The sequence below is a fragment of the Cetorhinus maximus genome, chromosome 18 (genome assembly GCF_964194155.1).
Source record: "Cetorhinus maximus chromosome 18, sCetMax3.hap1.1, whole genome shotgun sequence".
NCBI classification, from domain to species: domain Eukaryota; kingdom Metazoa; phylum Chordata; class Chondrichthyes; order Lamniformes; family Cetorhinidae; genus Cetorhinus; species Cetorhinus maximus.
Genome location: NC_135896.1, coordinates 40191146 through 40211780, shown reverse-complemented (window position 1 = coordinate 40211780; position 20635 = coordinate 40191146). Strand labels below are relative to the sequence as shown.

Genomic DNA, 20635 nt, shown 5'->3' with positions numbered 1-20635 from the left:
AAATAAAAATATTAAAACTTAATTAATAACAAGTCCCTGCTCATGTGACAGAGTTATATGAGAGGGCATCTTTTATCACATTTCTAATTTCTTTATTTTTTTTTATATAACTCTTCATCTCCCCGAGGCAGCTCTGTGCCTCAAGGGGCAAAATTTTTAGCTTGGCAAGCGGGCGTGCACCTGACCCGCTCAAGTGTAAAATAGCACGCACTGACGTTGGGCAAGCATCCTGATGTCAATGCGCAGTTACGCGATATTTCGTTCAGTGAACGTGCGCTGGAGTCTACTGCGCGCCCGCTGACAATTAAAAGACCTGTTAAGGCCATTAAAGGATCAATTGAATAGAATTTTTCACTGCCCATCCAACCTTATGGTTGGCGGGCAGGCGAAAAGACCAAGCAGCCTTTGCACCTTTCAGGAAACCTCATCCACGGACGGGATGTGGTTTCCTAAAGCAATTAAAAATAAAAGAAAACATTTAAAATTTAATTAATAACATGACCCTGCTCATGTGACAGAGTCACATGAGGGGACATGTTTTATTACGTTATTTATGTCTTTTTTTTTTTAAACGCTTCATCTCCCTGAGGCAGCTCTGTGCCTCAGGTAGATTATGGAGTGTGCATTCATGCGCATGTGCGAAGGTCGTGCTTGCCTGGCTCACACTCCCTCCGCCCACACAGGCGGCGCTGAGCGCTGCTGCTCGGGTTTCACGATGGGTGTGCCTTAATTGGCCCGCCAGCGTGAAATGACCTTCCTGCCTCGATCACGGGCAGCGGTCGGCATCCCCACCAGAGCCTTTACTTAATTACAGAACAGATTCAAGTTAGTTAAACATGACATGCCTTTAACAAATCTGATGGCTTTTCTTAATTGTCCTGATTTGTCTAAGTGACTGTGAATTTGTCCTAGGGCAGAATTTTACGCTGATCAGGAAGGTACACGCCCAACCCGATCGGCCACAAAATAGCGTGTGATGACGTCGGGCGAGTGTCCCGGCATCATTGCGCACTTGCACGATATTTCGGTCGGCGGGCACGCGCCTGCCGACAATTAAGAGACCTATTAAGGCCATGAAAGCAGTAATTAAAAGGAGATTTTTCATTGTCCGTCCAGTGTTATGGTTGGCGGGCGGGTGAATCAGCCAGGCGGTCTTTGCATTTTTCAGGAAACCCCATCCACGGGCGGGATGAGGTTTCCGAGAATAATTACAAAAAAGATTAAAATGTCTGGACATAAATTTCAGCATCCATATGTTTAGGCGACTCATTCTGATCCGTGGGCATTTTTTCAGGATTTAAAAACCTGTTTTTATTGAATTTCAATTCTTCAGCTCCCTGAGGCAGTTCTCTGCCTTCAGGGAGCTTTCATTCCGTGTTCCCCCACTTATGTCAACACTCGCACCTCTCCCGTCCCCACCCCGGCAGCGCCTTTCACACCGGCTGGCCACTAATTGGCCAGCCAGCGTGAAATCGCGGCCAGGGGCCGATTGCGGTCGGCGGTCTGTTCCCCGGACGATCCTGGGCCCACTGAACACTGCCACCCACCGACCTGAAAATGCTATACCCTAGATTATCATTTCTAAAAGCTTTCCCACCACCAAGGTAAAACTGACTGGCCTGTAGTTGCTGGGTTAATCCTTACGCCCATTTTTTGAACAAGGATGTAAGGATAAACCCAGCAACTACAGAGCCGATTGATTGCATAGGGCCCCTCCCTAAGACTAAAAATGGAAATCAGTATTTACTGACAATCATGGATGTGTCCATAAGGTTTCCAGAAGCAATACCTTTAAGGGAAATCACAGCAAAGGTGAATAAGGTAGAGGAGTTAAATTATTTACATCATAGGGGTTACCAAAAGAAATACAGGCCTGAATTTTCAGCTCGGTGGGCAGGCAGGTTTGGTGGGCCCAGGAGTGGTTGGGAACCGGACTGCTGACCACAATCGGCCCCCGACCGCGATTTCACGCTGGTTGGCCAATTAACGGCCAGCCAGTGTGAAACTGTCAAATGCCTGTTAAGGCCATTAAAAAGCCAATTAAGCTAATTGTCAATGCTGCCTGTCCAACCTTAAGGTTGGCGGGCAGTCAAAAAGCCCAAGCGGCCTTCGCGTTTTCCAGGAAACCCGATCCACGGGCAGGATGAGGTTTCCTGAAGGTTTAATCAAATCTATAAGTAATTTATTCACATTTCATAAACATATCCCAGCTCATGTAACACTGTCACATGAGGGGACATGTCTAAATAATTTTTACCTTTCTTTATTTAAATATTTCAATATGAACTTAATCTCCCTGAGGCACAAGATTTCTGCGTTCTTTCACGCAGGCTCTGACTCTCCCTCTTCCCCCCGCCTGCGGGCGGTGATTGGCTCCATGCTCGCTCCTGACCAGCCCGCCCGACAGGGAGAAAATTCACCCCACAGATTTCAGAAAAATTACTGATTTTAATAATCTTAATAATCTCCAGGATATTTACTTTTCATTTCAGATTTCTAACGTCAAAATTTGCCAAATCACACCCAACATATTTAATTTCCTTTTACAAACTTCCTCCTCAATGTGTAGAAAGGGAAGAAAGTGCTGAAAATTGAGAAATAATCAAATTATAACTGATTTACCTTTAATTTTCGCTTCAACTTCGGCCAGTGGTTGCACATTAGGTGAAGAAAATCCCATATAACTTTCTGCATCAACTTTAGTCACCCGATTTCCTCTGTATAATTTGCCTTGAAAATACAGACAAACCTAAACCATTCAACAAAAAGTCAGTTATACAAATGTAAGGTAATAAATAGCTGCTGAATGACAATATCAAACAAGATCAAGGCCAGAATTTTTAGCTCGTCAGGCAGGCGTGCGCCCAACCTGAATGGGCGTAAAATGACGCGCGATATTTCAGTCGGTGGAGACATGCGGGAGTCGGCAGCATGTCCACCAACAATTGAAAGGCCTATTAAGGCCATTAACGCTGTACTTGAATAAAATGTTTTGCTGCCCGTCCAGCCTTACGGTTGGCGGGCAGGTGAAAAGGCCAAGCTGCCTTGGCATTTTTTGTGAAACCTCATCCACGGGCGGGATGAGGTTTCGATCCGTCATCAAAAAAAATGTTCATACTGATTTCCAACATGTCCCTGCTCGTGTGACGGAGTCACATGAGGGGACATGTTTTTTTAACATCTTAAAATGCTTTATTTTTTAAAATATCTTCAACTCCCTGAGGCAGCTCTGTGCCTCAGGGAGCTTTTCCTGCACACATGCGTGAACTCGTGTGCTCGCCCTCTTCCCCCTCCCCTCCCCTCCCCCACGCAGGCAGCACTGAAAGCTGGGCGGGCCCTAATTGGCCCGCTATCGTGAAATCGCGGCCCGGCCCTGATCGCAGGCGGCGGTCAGCTTCTCAACCGCTCCCACTGGCCCCCACCGAGCCCGTCCGACGGAGGCAAAATTCTGCCCCAGATATCTGAACTCACTGGAAGCTACACACTTACCTCTGGTATTGGATACTGACCGGCAATCAGCAGTGCCCCAAGCAAATTATCATGGCCGTCATTTCTCGTCTCATAGATAGGAACCTGGAAGAACAGAAGCAGCTGTAAAATCTGATCTGGCAAGACAGAGAGCACGTAAAAGATTTATTGGTTTGGGATTAGTGTGGAAATTGCCTAGCTGTTTGGCATTCTGTTTTTGTTATACCTGATAACCTACTATTTCCTCTCTGACTCCCTCTTTTCTGGCTGCACTAGACCTCACAACGCTTGTGCCCAAGGTAACAGTGAATGACCTACTGGTAGCGATGAGGCCCCAATTTTTCCAACTCCCTCTGGTCTGCCCTGAACTGTCTCAAGAAAGCACAGCTGAACAACGTGAAACCAAAGATGCCTTGGAGGCATCAATGAGTCCTGAAATTAAGTCTGGAAATGCTAAGACTGAAGCTCAGAACAGAGGTGAAGCTGTCAAGTTCAAATAAGCAACCAACAGCAAACTATCTCCAAAACTCCTCACTACTCACAATGGCAATGTTGCTGACCCTTTTTATCCCGCCCTTGGATGAGGTTTTGTTAAAAGTGGGCTGTCCGCCTGCCCATTATGCCAGTGCAACGAGCGTGAAACTGCACGGGAAACCGTGAAATCAGGTTCAATTGGGTTTCTAATGGCTTTAAGTGGCCTCTTAATTGATGGCGGGCACAGCTCCGACACCCACATGTGCCCGCCGACCTGAACATTGCGCACGTGCTGGATGATGTCGGTACACGCGCTCGACGTCTTCTCACGCTATTTTATGCCCGATCAGGTCGGGCGCACACCCACCCACGAGGCATAAAATTCTGCCCTCAGTTATTGTTATTATTCTTACGTTTTCATTCAGAATTCCAAAGTTTAGAGTGAGTGATTAAACGGACTCTCATAGAGGAAGCTAGAGGGAAGCATTCAATGGAATGCAGAATCTTCCTGCTTCCAAATTATTGGAGATAGTTAGTGAGAAAAAAGACATTAATGGAAACTAGATTTAAACAAAAAAAATACGAGGAGTGGGATTTCATGCCGGCGGTATATTACAATCCTGCTGAAGTCAATGGACCTTTGAAGAGTCGCCACATTTTTTTGGCCCACCCCCTCAGGACCGTAAAATGTGGAATCTGTTTTCAAACCTACTCATTTTTAATTTCACTTCAAATAAAACTTCCTCCTTTCCATTTTTGGTCATCTTTCATGAAGGTGTCACCACTGCGAAATTTTAAAATATTAGGATTGCTACTGGTTCAGATTGCTCTGCTTTAATAAATATGGCAGCACAGATTTTAGTTTCAGCAAGCTACCCATTTGTACCACAAGTGTTCCTGGGGTCTTGTTATGTTTGCGTATTGGTGAAGTCTATGGACAGAGTTTTACACCTCGTGGGCAGGCGCGCGCCCGACCCAATCTCATCCATCTCCCACAACGGCGCTGACCACTGGAGGTCATTGCCTGTGTGAAGGCTTGCAGGTCCAAGTGCAACCCCAGGAACCTCTGATTCTGTCCCTGGAGCTGCCTCTCCATGAGAGGAGTTACCTGGGGCACTGTGGTGTCATGGGATAAGAATGAAGGAGTCCATTCATCTCATGTCCTCCACAATGTCTGTGCTTCGAGCACATGAACTCCTCCATTGATAGTGTGGCCAACCTCATGGAGATCCATATGTGATATCACTCAGAGTAGCTGCAGAATGCAGCAATGTCTTCTCCCAAGCCAACGTGTCCAACAAATGCCCTCATCACTCAATGCTAGCTCCACTGGGAAGGACATGACATCTGTACGGCTGATCCCAGACTCCCAAAGCAACTATTCTACTTGGAACTCAGTCGCAGCGGGAGAATCCAAGGAGGAGAGTTGAAATGCTTTAGGGATGGCCTCAAAGCATCCCTGAAGAGATCAAACATCGCTACCGATGGAATCCCTGGCTTTTGACTAACCAAAATGGAAAAGGTTCATTTGGGAAGACATCGAACACATTAAGTGACTTTGGGAACAAGCAGAAGCAAAATCAAGGAGTAGGAGAGAGCACACAAACCTCCAAGCAACTTACCTACCTGACCCTTCAAATACCACCTGCCCCGCATCAGGCAGAATCTGCAGATCGCACATTGGGCTTATCAGCCTTCTCAGAACCCACTGAACTGGAGTGGAAGCAAGTCATTCTCAATCCCAAGAAGGAAGGAAGGGAGGATGCAGGAACAGTCCACTGACGTGCACAAAAAGCATGATGCAGTCTGTAGCATTGACCAGTTAATGGCACAAATGGTGCAATGAAAAATGGAGTTGATACCAGCTATGCCTCAACTGGTGGTTTCCTCCAGCAATCAGGGGCATCATGAAAAAGGTGGCGGCAAGTGGTGACTCACCAGGCTCCATAATCATCACTATCCCTGTGACTCCTCCAACAGATAAAAAATCTCTAGAGTTATGTCCTGTGACAGAAGTTGCCCCCGCATTGATGTTGGTGCAGCTTCATGACGAGGCCGATCGCCAGGGCACCTCAGTCCCAGACAAACATTGGCAAGCAGGCTGCCTCCACCTAATTCTCAGTCACAGGGGGAATAGCTCGTAGAGGTAACCGTGAGCATAGGCCACCAGGTCAGCAATGTCACTTTGTGGGTTACTTGGGTGTGTCTGTTGTAAATGACATCTGTTATGATCTGGTTAGGGACCAGTAACTGTTTTATGTCCCCCTAATCGGCCCTACTCTTTTTTTCACCACCCTTTTATTATTTACATGTTTATAGAAGACCATGGGATTCCCTTTTATGTTCACTGCCAGCCTCTTTTCATGCTCTCTCCTTGCTTTTTTTTTATTAGCTTCTTCGCTTCCCCTCTGGTCCTTTATATTCAGCCTGATTCTCCATTGTATTTTCTACCTGATAGCTCTTGTATGCATACTTCTTCCTTTTCATCTTTACCTCCATCTCTCTCATCATCCAAGGCACTCTAGATTTATTTATTCTTCCTTTCCCTTTCAAGGGAATATACTTTGATATTGCCTGCCTTCTTTGAAGGTGGCCCATTGTTCAGCCAGTGTCTTTTCTGCCAACATTTGATTCCAACTCACTCAACTCAGATGTATTTTCATTCCATCGAAGCTGGCTTTCCCCCAATTAATTATTCCTGCTCTGGAATTTTCTCTGTCCTTTTCCATGATTAACCTAAACCTTATGATACAATGGTCACTGTCCTCTGGAGGCTCTCCCACTGATATTTGATCCACTTGGGCCAACTCATTCTCCAGAACCAGGTCCAAAAGTGCATGTCCTCTCCTTGGACTGGAAACATACTGCTGTAGAAAATTATCTTGAACACATTCCAGGAACCCTTGCCCCTCTTGTCCTTTTGTGCTATTCCTATCCCAGTCTATATTTGGATAATTGAAGTCCCCCATTATGATGACTCTAAACTCTTGCACCTCTCTGTATTTTCTTTGCAAATTTGTTTCTCCACATCCCTTCCACTGGCTGGGTGTATTAACAACACCAATCAATGTTATTGCACCTTTCCCATTCCTTACCTCCAGCCAGAGAGATTCTGTCCTTGACCCCTCTGGAACATCCTCTCTCTCCAGTACTGTAATGCCATCTTTAACCAATATTACCACTCCAGCCCCCACCCTTTTCTTCCTTTCCTGTCTCTCCTAAGCATCTTGTACCCAGGAATATTTAACACCCAGTCCTGCCCCTTCTTTGAGCCAGGTCTCTGTTATGGAATTATGATATTATTGCTATTTGTCAATCTGTGCCTGCAGTTCACCAATCTTATTAACCACACTCCGTGCAGTCACATATATGCACATTAGCCCTGATTTAGGCTTTTTTACTTTCCCGCTTATTCTGACCCCATCTAATGACTTACTGTTGCCTACTCTAATTCTATCAAACTTTACAAGTATTCTAGCTTGATGCAACTCTCTAATATATCCTCATTATCAGTTGATACTTCACTACTTCCCACAGATGGTTTTTCCCCTCTGCACTCTGAATTTCCCCTCAGGTTCCCCTCCCCCTGCCAATCTAGTTTAAATCCTCCCCAACAGCACTAGCAAACCTCCCTGCGAGGACATTAGTCCCAGTCCGGTTAAGGTGTAACCTGCCCTTCTTATACAGGCCCCACCTGCCCCAGAGCTGATCCCAATGCCTCAGAAGTCTAAAGCCCTCCCTCCTACTCCATTATTCCAGCCACGTGTTGAACTGCTCAATCTTCTTATTCTTAAATTCACCAGCACATGGCACTGGGAATAATCCTGAGATTATGCCCTTGAGGTCCTGCTTTTTAATTTGCTTCCTTACTCTCCAAATTCTGCTTTCAGGGCCTCATCCCTTTACCTATGTCATTGGTCCCAATGCAGACCACGAACTCTGGCTGTTCACCCTCCCCCAAAAGAATGTCCTGTAGCTGCTCTGTGACATCCTTGACCCTGGCACCAGGGAGGCAACATACCATCCTGGAGTCACATCTAGGGCCACAGAAACTCTGTCTGCTCCCCAAAATATGGAATCCCCTACCACCCAAAGCACTTCCACTCTTCCTCCTCCCCTCCTGTGTAGCTGAGCCACCTGTGGAGCCACAAACCTGGCTCTTGCTACAATCCTCTGAGGAACCAGTACCCAGGAAAAGACATTAGAGAGCAAGATAGCCTCAGGGGATTCCTGCACTATCTGCCTGTTTCTCTTAGATACCCTGGCAGTCACCCATTCCCTTTCTGACTGTGTATTTCTTAGCTGTGGTGTGACCACCTCTCTGGACGTGCTATCTACGTAATCCTCAGCCTTGCAAATGCACCACAGTGACTCCAGCCGCCGCTCTAGCTCCGCAACTTGGAGCTCAAGTTTCTGCAGCTGGTCATCGATGTAGTCATTGAGAGCACTTTGTGTCTGCTCAAGTTCCCAGATCCCACAAGATGCACATTTCAAATTGCCAAGCTTCATTGACATACCTTATACTTTATATAAAGCGTTTACTACAGTATTTACTAATTTATTTTAATTATTATCTTAACTTAGAATAATTCCTATGTATACCACAATTTACTGTGTTTACCTCAGTCTCTCCCCTTCTCGCACTCTTTTAACTCTCCGACTCCACTCTCAGTCTCGCTCCTTCTTGCGCCCTTTTAACTCGCCCTTTATACTTCATACCCAAGAATCTCAACAGAATGCTCCTCTTTCTACTTTTATTGCTGTCCAAGACTTCCCCTATTCTTTACAGGATTTTGAGGATTCCTTCATTTCTCCTGAGGCCAAATCATGTGTGCCACAGCTCTCAGGAATGCATTTTGATTTTCCTCAATGTTCCTGCTATTCACGAAGGTATGAAATTTCCTGGGGTCCTTGCAGCAGCATTCAGCTAGGTGAACCTTCCAACTCTCATCCAAAACCTAATGACTGTAGATTCTCCAGCTCAAGCATGGGCCTCATTGCATTACTGTTTAGTGACTCCAAATCAGAAACAATCCGGTTTCCAACAGCCCTCTGCAACTGGTTTCAGCTACTTTATTGCATAACACCATCTATACTCTGCACTCACTGCCTACGGGAAAAGAGATCAGAGGAATGCTGACTGGTTTGAAGCTTATTGGACTAAAATGGAGCCAATTATTCAAACAAAGAGGGCCTTGCTGGACTACAAGCAAGTCCCCAGCAAACAAAATCTAGATGCTCGCAGAGCTGCCAGAATCAAGTCTCAGCAGACTGCTCAGCACGGCGCCAATCAATACAACTGAAACTCTACAACAGCACACAGTCTGCTGCTGAATCCGGGGATGCTCGAGGGATTTATGAAACAATCAAGAAAGCAACCAGCCCAGCAGCAACCAAATCAGGCCCCTGGAAGACCAAGCCAGGGATGATCTCACTGAACCTAGTAAGCATGGAAATGTGGGTGGAGAACTATTTCAAATTCTATATGTAACGGAGAACTTTGTCACTGAAGAAGCCCTCAGCGCCACTCCAGACTTTCCTGTCATAGGGGAGCTGGACAGTGAGCCCACCACAGTACACCAGAGCTCAACAAGACCATTCACCATCCTGCCAGTGGTAAAGCCCCAGGAAACAATGGCATTCCACCTGAAAACATCAATAGTGAAAAACCAGCGCTGCTGCAGCATCTCTATGAACTTTTGTGTGTCTGCTGGAAGGAAAGATTTGTGCCTCGGGACATGCGTGATGTAAAAATAGTCACCTTGTACAAAAACAAAGGGCATCGAGGTAACTGCTACAAATACCAAGGTATCTCCTTGCTAAGTATCGTGGTTTGAATTGAGCACATTGCAGATGCATTCGTGGGATATGTTCCGACCTACATACCATCACCCTAGCTCTGAGCTCAGGGGCACAAAGCCAGGGCAACAGAGGGACTGGGAGCTTGGTCGCACACCCAGTTGCTGGAAACCTACTGGTTGGCAGGGGGGACCAGCCAATCCTAGGTGGTAGATGATGACCAGCAGCTGATTCCTTCTGGAAGCTTCTCTCATAGCACTTCTGACGGGGGCAGCATCACCCCCGTCCATTAGCCATTGACACAGTCCTTGGCCTGTGCCGTGGTAACTGAAGACTTGCACGTGTCTCAGCAAGAGCCTGCTGGAGTGGCTAATGTGTTAATTGAAAAGCTGAGACTCTGGTCTCAGCTGCAGTTTTTAAACCTGCCCAAACAAGCTTTTCCATTAAAAAACTAATTCCCCACATGGCATGGTTCTCACCCTGAAGGTGAATTTTTTTTTTTGCGGAGCGCCGAGACAAACGATCACCAGCAGCTCCAAGAAACAAAAATTGTGCTTCCGAAATCTCTTGATATCGATTCCGCACGGATAAGGTCCTTAATGACCTTTATTACATGTTTAATTAACATTTAAATAACATGGGCCCCAACCACATAATGAATCACCACCATGATGACATCAGAAACACTGCTCGACATCATCACTCTCAACATTATGTTTGGCACTGCAGGAATCACTCCCGATCAGGGAGTGTATTAATCAGCCACATGTTTGACAAAGCTATTGAGGATGTAACTAGCAGCATAGACAAGGGAGAACAAGTTGATGTGGTATATTTGGATTTTCAGAAGGCTTTTGATAAAGTCCCACTCAAGAGGTTAATAAACAAAATTAGAGTGCATAGATTGGGGGTTGTTTTCTGGCATGGATTGAGAATTGGTTAACAGACAGAAAACAGAGTAGGAATAAACTGGTTATTCTCAGGTTGGCAGGCTGTGACTAGTGAAGTACTGCAAGGATCAATATTGGGCCCCAGCTATTGACAATCTATATCAATGATTTGGTTGTGGGGATCAAATGTAATATTTCCAAGTTTGCTGATGACACAAAACTAGATGGGAATTTGAGTTGTGAGGAGGATGCAAACAGGCTTTAAGGGGATTTAGATCATGGCAAGAACATGGCAGATGGAATATAATGTTGAGAAATGTGAAGTTATCTGCTTTGGTTAGAAAAACAGAAAGGCAGAGTATTTTTTAAATGGTAAGAGATTGGGAAGTGTTGATGTCTAAAGGGACCTGGGTGTACCTGTTCATGAATCACTGAAAGCTAGCATGCAGGTGCAGCAAACAATTAGGAAGGCAAAGGTATGTTGGCCTTTATTGCAAGAGGATCTGAGCACAGGAGTAAAGACGTCTTGCAGCAATTGTATAGAGCTTGGTGAGACTGCATCTAGAGTATTGTGTACAATTTTAGACTCCTTACCCAATGAAGGATATATTTGCCTGAGAGGGATCGCAACGAAGGTTCACCAGGCTGATTCCTGGGATGGCGGGATTGTCCTATGAGGAGATTGGGGAGACTGGGCCTGAACATACGAAATGTGAAGTAGGAGCAGAAGTAGGTCATTTGGCTCCTCGAGCCTGCTTCGCCATTCATTAGATCATGGCCGATTTATTTGTGTTTCAAATTCCACATTCCCATCCACCCCCAATAACCTTTGATTCCCTTGTCTAACAATAATCTATCTACCTCCACTTTAAAAATATTCAATGACTCCGCCTCCACTGCCTTCTGAGGCAGAGAGTTCCAAAGTTCCAAAATCCCTCTGAGGGAAAATTATTTTTCTCATCTCTGTCCTAAAAAGGCAACCCTTAATTTTAAATCAGTTTCCCCTAGTTCTGGACTCACCCACAAGAGGAAGCATCTTTTCCATGTCCACCTTGCCAATACTATTCAGGATCTAATATACTTCAATTAAGTCACTCCTCATTCTTCTAAACTCCATTGGAAACAAGCCCAGCCTTTCTAACCTTACCTCATAAGACAACCTGCTCATTCCAGGTATCAATCTAGTAAACCTTCTTTGAACTGCCTCCGATGAATTTACATCCTCCCTTAAATAAGGAGACCAAAACTGCACACAATATTCAAGGTGTAGCCTCACCAATGCCGTGCATAACTGAAGCATAACATCCTTCCTTTTATGTTCAATCCCTCTCGCAATAAAGGATAGTATTCCTTTAGCCTTCTTAATTACTTGCTGTACCTGCATACTAACTTTTTGTGACTCATGCACTGGAATACCAAGATCCCTCTGCACCTCAGAATCCTCTGTTCAAGTAATATTCTGCTTTTTTATTCTTCCTGCCAAAGTAAACAAGTTCACATTTTTCAACATTATTATCTAGCTGCCATATTTTTGACAACTCACTCAACCTACCTATATCTGTCTGCAATAAAGACAGAAAATGCTGGAAAAACTCAGCAGGCCTGGCAGCATCGGTGGAGAGAGAAACAAAGTTAACATTGAGTCCGTATGACTGTCTGCAACCTCCTTAGTTCCCCTTCACAATATACTTTCCTATCTATCTTTGTATCATCCGCAAATATAGCTATCATGCCTTCACTCCCCTCATCTAAGTAAATGATATAAATTGTAAAAAGTTGAAGGCCCAGCACAGACCCCTGTGGGGCGCCACTCTTCACATCCTGCCAATCAGAAAAAGACCCATTTATACATACTTTCTGTTTTCTGCCAGCCAACCAATCTTCTATCCAGGCTAATACATTACCCCCTATACCATGAGCTTTTATTTTCTGCGTTTACCTTTGATGTGGCACCTTATCACATGCCTTCCGGAAATCCAAGTGCAGCATGTCTACAGGCTCCCCTTTATCTACAGCACACGTTACTCACTCAAAGAACTCCAATATCTTGGTTAAACATGGGGCCGTAACCTCCGAGTAGTGTCAGAAAGTGCTGGCCCGCAGAAATTAGAAGAAATAAATGTGCAGTTACCTGTACTTGAAAATTTTGTTGCCACTCCTGTTCGCCGGGACTGCTTGGGCCTGCATCGAAAGAATCCTCGTAGGCCCCAGCAAAGGTTTAGATCCAACATTTTCAAGGAGGCCACGCCTTTTTTGTTTACAGCAATTGCTGCCGTAAAGCTGGTAAGTTTAAAGGGCCAAGGAAATTGACAGGCCAGGGGAAGGTAAGCGTCTACGGTGAGTAGATAGGATTTTGCGGTTGAAGGTTTCCGGCAGTCAGGGGGTCCGAGGTCTGGTGTTGAGGAGTGGTGGGGGAGGTGGGTCCTGAGGTCAGGAGGGGCATCTGGAGATCGAGATGGGCGTTTTGGAAGTCAGGTGAGGGGGGGGGGGTGCAGAGATCGACAGGGTCCAGAGGTCAGGGGGGAGTCCGGAGATCGGTGGGGAGTCCGGAGGTTGGGGGCGGGGGTGGCTGTGCAGAGTTCGGGGAAGTGGAGGCGTTTAGAGGTTGGGGTGTCCGAGGTCCGGGTGGGGGGGGGAAATCGGGAGTCTGAGGTTGGGGCGGGGTCCGAGGTCAAGGGGGGGGGGAATCCAACATCGGGGGCAGGGGGGCTGAGGTCGGTGTGGGGGGCAGGCGGGATGGTTTAGTTGTCGGAGGTCAGGGGAAGGATGGGGGAAGTCCCGTCGGGGAGGGGCGGGGCTGTGAGCGAGTCCCATGGTGTCGGTCTGGGTCTTCACAAAAGTTACCCAGAAGAAGTTCGAAGAGGTTTTAATTCTTCTAACATTTTCTGGGTAATGGCGGAACCATCGAAGTTTGAGATTTAAATCACATTTTCGGATGGTTCCCAGCGTAGCACAAACGTCTAGAGGAAGTTAGTGCTTCTGGGAAATTGCCATGCAAACGCTTGCCTGGGAACATGCCAGAGGGATTCCCCAGTACATCTTTGGGGTACCTCACAAATCCAACGCTGGGGAGCATGGAAGTTACTGGCTATGATTTCCCTTTCACAAAACCATGCCAACTCTTCCCGATTATCTTGAGTGTTTCTAAGTGCCCAGCTATAACCTCAATGATCGATTCAAACACCTCCCCCATGACAGACGTCAAGATAACTGGCCTATAGTTTCTTGTTTTCTGCCTCTCTCCCTTCTGGAACAGAGGGATTATATTTGCTTCTTTCCAGCCTGATGGAACCTTTCCAGAATCTAGGGAATTTTAGAAAATTAACACCAACACATCCACTACCTCATTAGCCACCTCTTTTAAGACCCTAGGTTGAAGTCCTTCAGGACCCAGAGACTTATCAGCCCGCAGCTCCATCAGTTTGCTCAGTACCACTTCCCTAGTGATTGTAATTTCACCAAGTTCCTCTCTTCCTTCACCTCCTGATTTACAGCTATTACTGGAACGGTTTGTCTCCATATTGAAGACAGAAGCAAAATATTTGTTCATTTCATCTGTCATTTCATTATTACCTACTATTATCTCCTCATTGTCACTCTGTAGAGGATCAACACTCACTTTTTTCCTTTTTAAATATCTGTAGAAACTCCTGCTATCCGTTTTTACATTTCTAGCTAGTTTCCTCTCATACTCTAACTTCTTACTCCTGATTAACCTTTTAGTCATTCTCTGCTGTTCTTTATATTCTGACCAATCATCTGACCTGCCACTCAACTTTGCGCAGTTATATGCTTTTTCCTTAATTTTGATGCTTTCCTTAACTTCTTTAGTTAACCACATATGGTGGGTCAGCCCTTAGAATTTTCCCTTATAGTAGGAATATACTTATTCTGAATATTCTGAAATATCCCCTTAAATGTCTGCCACTGCTTCTCTATTGATCTATCCTCTAGCCAAGTGTCCCAGTTCACTTCAACTAGATCAGCTTTCATGCCTACATAGTTGCCCTTATTTAAGTTTAAAATACTAGTTAGACCCACTCTTCTCCCTTTCAAACCAGATGGAAAATTCAATCATATTGTGGTCATTGTCACCTAGGGAAGCCTTCACACTGAGGTCATTAATTAATCCTGTCACGTTACACAATATCAAGTCTAATATTGCCTGCTCTCTGGTTGGTACCAGGATGTGCTACTCTAAGAAACTATCTTGAAAGCATTCTATGAGCTCCTCATCCAGGCTACTCCTGCCAATCTGATTTTTTTCCAGTTTATATGTAGATTAAAATCACCCATGATTATTGCCATCCCTTTATCACAAGCACCCAATATTTCTTCTTGTATACTTTTGTCCTAAATTGTGGTTACTGTTAGAATGCCTGTAGACCACTCCCATGTGTGACTTCTTTCCCCTGCTTTTCCTCATCTCCAACCAAACTGATTCGACATCCTGATCTCCTGAATCAAGGTCATCTCTAACTATTGCACCAATGCTAACTTTGATTAACAGTGCTACCCCTCCACCTTCACCTAGCTTCCTATTCTTCTTGAATGTAATATGCCCCTCAATATTCAGGATCCGATCCTTGTCATCCTGCAGCCATGTCCCCATAATGGCTATCAGGTCATATTTATTTACTTCAATGTGCGCTATCAATTCATTTACTTTGTTATGAATGCTACACGCATTCAGACACAGAGGCTTTAGCTTTGTAGTTTTGTTATCTTTGTAACATCTAGTCTTGACTGTTGGTGTATTCTTAGGTTCTATCTCTCTGCCCCTTCCTGCTATTCTATGACCCTCATTTCCCATTGAAGAATTAGAAAAATGAGAGGTAATCTCATTGAAACATAAAAAATTATCACAGAGTTCGATAAGTTAGATGCAGGAAGGATGTTTCCCCTGGCTGGGGGTGTCTAGAACCAGGGAACACAGTCTCTGAATAAGGGGTTGGCCGTTTAGAACTGAGATGAGGAGGAATTTCTTCACTGAGAGGGTGGTGAATTTTTGGAATTCTCTGTCCCAGAGGGTTGTGGAGGCTCAGTCATTGAGTATGTTCAAGACAGAGATTGATAGATTTCTAAATAGTAAAGACATCAAGGGATATTGTAGGAAAGTGGCATTGAGGTAGAAGATCAGCCATGATCTAATTGAACGGCAGAGCAGGCTCAAGGGGCTCAATAGCCTCCTCTTGCTCCTATTTCCTATGTTGCGGGATCACCTATCTCTATCAAATGCTGCCTCCACAGATTGGCATGCAAGTAGTCCTATGTTGTAGCTTCATCACGTTGACACCTCATTTTTAGGTATGCCTGGTGCTACACCTGGTATGTTCTCTTGATCTCTTCATTGAACCAAGGTTGATCCCCTGGCTGGATGGTTATGGTAGAGTGAGGGATATGCCGCGCCATGAGGTTACAGATTGGGGTTGAGTACAATTCTGCTGCTGCTGAACCCCATCACCTCATGGATGCCCAGTTTTGAGTTTGTAGATCTGTATTAAATCTACCCCATTTCGCATGGTGATAGTGCCAGACAACATGATGGAGGGTATCCTTGATGCGAAGGCAGAACTTTGTCTCCACAAGGACTGTGGTCACTCCTACCAATACTGTCGTGGACAGGTGCATCTGTGACAGGTTGATTGGTGAGTACGAGGTCAAGCGGGTTTTTCCCTCTTGTTGGTTCTCTGTTGCAGGCTCAGGCCAGCAGCTATGTCCTTTAGGACTTGGCCAGCTCTGTCAGTGGTGTTACTACTGTGTCACTCTTGGCAATGGACATTGAAGTTCCCCACCTAGAATACATTTTGTACCCTTTGCACCTCTTCCAATTAGTGTTCAGAATGGAGGATTACTGATTCAACTGATGTGGGGGTGGTGGCGGTAGGGGGACAGTAGGTTGTAATCAGCAGGAGGTGCTCTTGCCCATATTTGACCTGATGCCATGAGAGTTCATGGGGTCTGGAGTCAATGTTGAGGACTCCCAAGGCAACTCCCTCCCAACTGCATACTACTCTTCTGCCACTTCTGGTGGCTCTGTCCTGCTGGTGGGACCGGACACACCCGGGGATGGCAATGGCGGTTTCTGGGACATTGTAAGGTATGATTTGGTGAGCATGACTATGTCAGGCTGCTGCTTGACTAGTCTGTAGTCCAGCTCTTCTGATTTTGGCACAAGCCCCCAGGTGTTAGTAAAGAGGACTTTACAAGGTCAGCTGAGCTGGGTTTCCCACTGCTGTTTCAGGAGCCTGGGTCAATGTCGGATGGTCCATCCGGTTTCATTCCTTTTTGATTCTGTAGCGGTTTGGTACAACTGAGTGGCTTGCTGGGCCATTTCAGAGGGCATTTAAGAATGAAGCACATTGCTTTGGGTCTGGAGTCACATCTAGGCCAGACCAGGGAAAAACAGCAGATTTCCTTCACTAAAAAGGGCATTAGTGAACCAGATGGTTTTTTTACGACAATCGATTCATGGTCACCACTACTGGTACTAGTTTTTTAATTCCAGATTTATTAGTTAATTTGACTTAAATTCCACCAGCTGCCGGAGTGGGATTTGAATCCATGTCCCTAAGGCATTAGCCTGGGCTTCTGGATATTACCACTATGCCACCACCTCCCACACATTAGATCTGGCCCTAGCCAATGCACCAAGGGGAGAATTTTCCCCATGTCGGGCGGGCCATGCGGGAGCGGGCACAGGCGGGCGTAGGCCCAATCGCTACCCACAATTGGGTCCACATCGCCATTTTACGCAGGCAGACCAATTAAGGCCCGCCCAGCGTAGGTCACGACTCCTGAGGATAGCGGGAGTGGGTGGACGGGTGGCGGGCGTGCACAGACCACCAGGTCCAGTGACGACCCGGCAGCCTTAAATGAAGGCCTAGCAGCCTTTGCAAGGCTGCTCACAATGGCCAGGAGAAGAGCACATCAGAGGAGTAATGTGCATCATGCAAGTCCATTGGGGCAGGCCTGGCCGGAGGGTAGGCCAGCAGGGCAGTGTGCCCCTTGTTTCTCCGACAAGTGCCTAGCTGCCCCCTGGAGGTGGTGGCAAGGTGGGAGGTCCCTCTTCCGAGCGGTGGGAGGCAGAGGCCTCCCCACCTGACCAAACGTGCATGGGAGGAGGTGGCCAAGAGTGTCAGCTCCCATGATGTGGTGTGGCGCACATGGGTCCAGTGCCGCAAAAGATTCAATGACCTCCTGCACTCGGGAAGGGTTAGTACCATGTTGCCTCAGGTCACTTAATGCAGTCGTCACCCTTTCCCCCCAACCCCAAGAGGGTTGAGCTAGGATGTTTTCTGCATCCGCAGCATGTGTGACACCCAGAGTATAGAATGAGGGTGAAAGTCAAGGTTCTACACCTAGGCATAGTGCTGGAACTGGGAAGCATGTCAAAGTCAGGGTGCTAACATGCTGGGAGGGGAGCTTCCTGTTGGCAGGGCACCAATCCATCTGCTGGACTTTGCGCTCCTTGTGCCTCCTTGCTTAGCAAAGTTACACCTTGTGGTGCCACATGTTAAGGAGGCAGCATTTGGGCAATGAGGGGTGGGGGGGGGTCAGCCATGGCTTCTTTGGGTGAGTGTGCGGCAGCTGCAGGATGAAGAAGAACTGGAGTCCTACAATGTCCCACTCTGGCTGGGTTGGCAGGGATGCGATGGGAATTCAGGTGCAGACTGGACTAATCAATGCTCCTCTCTCCTTTTCAGGAGAAGATTGCGCACAATTCCGCAGAACGGATGTGGACCGGCGGAAGCCAGGCCCAGTGGTGATTCTAACACCTTACAAACAGCAGGCCATGGATCTGGAGAGGCACCATGCGCCCAGGTCCACTGGTGGCGGAGAGGCTGGGGTTCCATGGGGAGGTATGTTTGGCAAGCACTCAGGTCACCATGTGTGTCCCAAAAGCCATGGCACTGCTGAATGCTCCATGATTGAAGTTAGCAACATGGGTTGACCATTGATTATGGAAGGATGAGCGCATAATGATCTGGGGGAGCAGCATGCAAGTTGACATTGTCTGCACTGTAACTAATCAAATGTCCTTTTTCTTCCTTTCAGCATCACCGGAGCAGGGCCGGGAGGAGGAGGCAAAGTGCCCACTTCTCACCCCTGAGGCCCCAAAGGAAATCCACTCACCAGCATCACACTATCTCAGTCAGGCAGGCACCAGTGCAGATACTAGCACGTCAGTGGGAATTAGATCTTTGGCTAGTGTCCCAGGGCATGGCAGTGAGGGTACTTCACACTCGCTTGAGGTGCGGGCAGAGACAGAGAGTGCCCAGGGTGCTGGCAGTTGGAGGACTGCTGGGGACCAGGTACATGCTCAATTGGTGGCTCATGATGTGCCTCTGGAGTCATCCGTGAGGCAGCAAATGCTGGAAGTGCAGCAGGGTATGCGGGAGGATCTGGCGGAGATACATGAGGCAATGCGTGGCATGGTGCCCGTGCTTGAGGAGTCCATGTGGAGCATCACCGATGCAATGAACCTCATGGCTGAGTGCTATGCTTCCTCCATGAAGAGAGTGGTGACTCTCGTGGAGAGGCACCTCCAGGAGAACAATCAGGACTTCCTGGGATTGCGTTCGGACCTGCAAACCTTCACAGCGGCATTGACCTCAGCTGGTCATTGCCTGTGTGGGAGATGATTTAGGCACCATGTATCCCAGCTCGGTGCCTACCCATCTACGGTGAGCAGGGAGGTCCGAAGCGACCTCACGTCGGCGCAGCAGCTGTCTTTCGTCTCTGCCGGCTACTCTCAGGGTGCTCCGGATGAGGGCGGCAGCTCCTCCGCTCCTCTGTCAGTGACTGTGGCATCCAATGAGGCTGTGGTGATTGGGGAAGATGCCAGCTGTGGAGCTGGCTGCTCCCTCCCAGGCAGGGCCATCAAAGGCTCCACGGACCAGAGGATGTCCGCCAAGGTTATCGAGGCCAACAGGACAGCACAGTGAGCAGGCTGTCTCCAATGCCAGTGCCAGCGTGGGGACAGCACCTAGACGTAGCACCCATATTTAACACATCTTAGGTACACCAGGGTTTCTCACTGGTGCTTTTATGTTGGCCATCGTAGTTTATTGAAGACTTGGTGTGATGTCCAACACCTTTTTTTTTTGGTTTATGAAATTACATTTGTTCCCTCAATAAAACGTTGACATGTTGCCATGCCTCAGGGTGATTCTTTACTTCTGCAAGTGTACGGGAAGCCATGATGTAATGAGTGAGTTGTTTGACATTGAGTTTTATTGACAAGGGCCTTAGTTAGTTAGTATCCAGGCAGCTTTAGCACTCAGATATCGAGCATGGAGCTTGCGGCCCTGGCGTGTGGTGTGCTAGCTGAAGGTTCTTTGGATTAAAGCCCCCCAGGTGTCCCTGCCCCCCTGGAGTGTGCCCGGGTCAGCGTCTACCCCCTCAGCATTTCCCTTTGGGTGCTCATCCTCGGACTCACTGCTGGACTCATCGTGTGCAGCTGCAACCACTGCGTCGACATCTTCATCGTCCACTGCGTCCCCCCTTTCCAGCGCAAGATTATGGAGAGCACAGCATGCAACCACTATCACTGACACACGATCTGGGGGGTTACTGGAGTGCGCCCCCTGAGCGGTCTAAGCATCGGAAGTGCATCTTGTGAAGACCGATGGTTCTCTCCACCACAGTCCTTGTGGAGGCGTGGCTCCTATTGTACCGCTGCTCAGCTTCTGTTCTTGGATGGTGGAGAGGCGTCATGAGCTGCCTTTTGAGGGGATAGGCCTTGTCACCCAGCAACCATCCATCAAGCTGGGCTGGAGCACTGAAGAATCTCGGTACCTGGGAGTGTCTGAGAATGTAGGCGTCGTGGGAGCTGCCTGGGTACCTTGCACAGACTTGTAAAATCAGTATCCTGTGGTCACACACTATCTGCACGTTCATGGAGTGGAAGCCCTTCCTGTTGACGAAGGCACCGGGCTCACCTGCTGGCACTTTGATGGCCACATGTATACAGTCTATTGCACCCTGGACACAGGGGAAGC

General features: G+C 47.2%; 1 protein-coding gene and 1 pseudogene across 1 annotated transcript in view; both read right to left on the bottom strand.

The window, feature by feature from the left end:
- Positions 1–20635, bottom strand: part of LOC144693091 (L-asparaginase 1-like) — an 86572-nt gene that overhangs the window by 51684 nt on the left and 14253 nt on the right. Inside the window, exons 5-6 of the mRNA XM_078562480.1 lie at positions 3490–3573; positions 2623–2749 (exon numbers count right to left, since the gene is read on the bottom strand). Of these exons, the coding sequence (XP_078418606.1) occupies positions 2623–2749; positions 3490–3573 (211 nt within the window). The remainder of the gene's footprint in view (positions 1–2622; positions 2750–3489; positions 3574–20635) is intronic.
- Positions 10245–10433, bottom strand: LOC144693593 (U11 spliceosomal RNA; annotated as a pseudogene).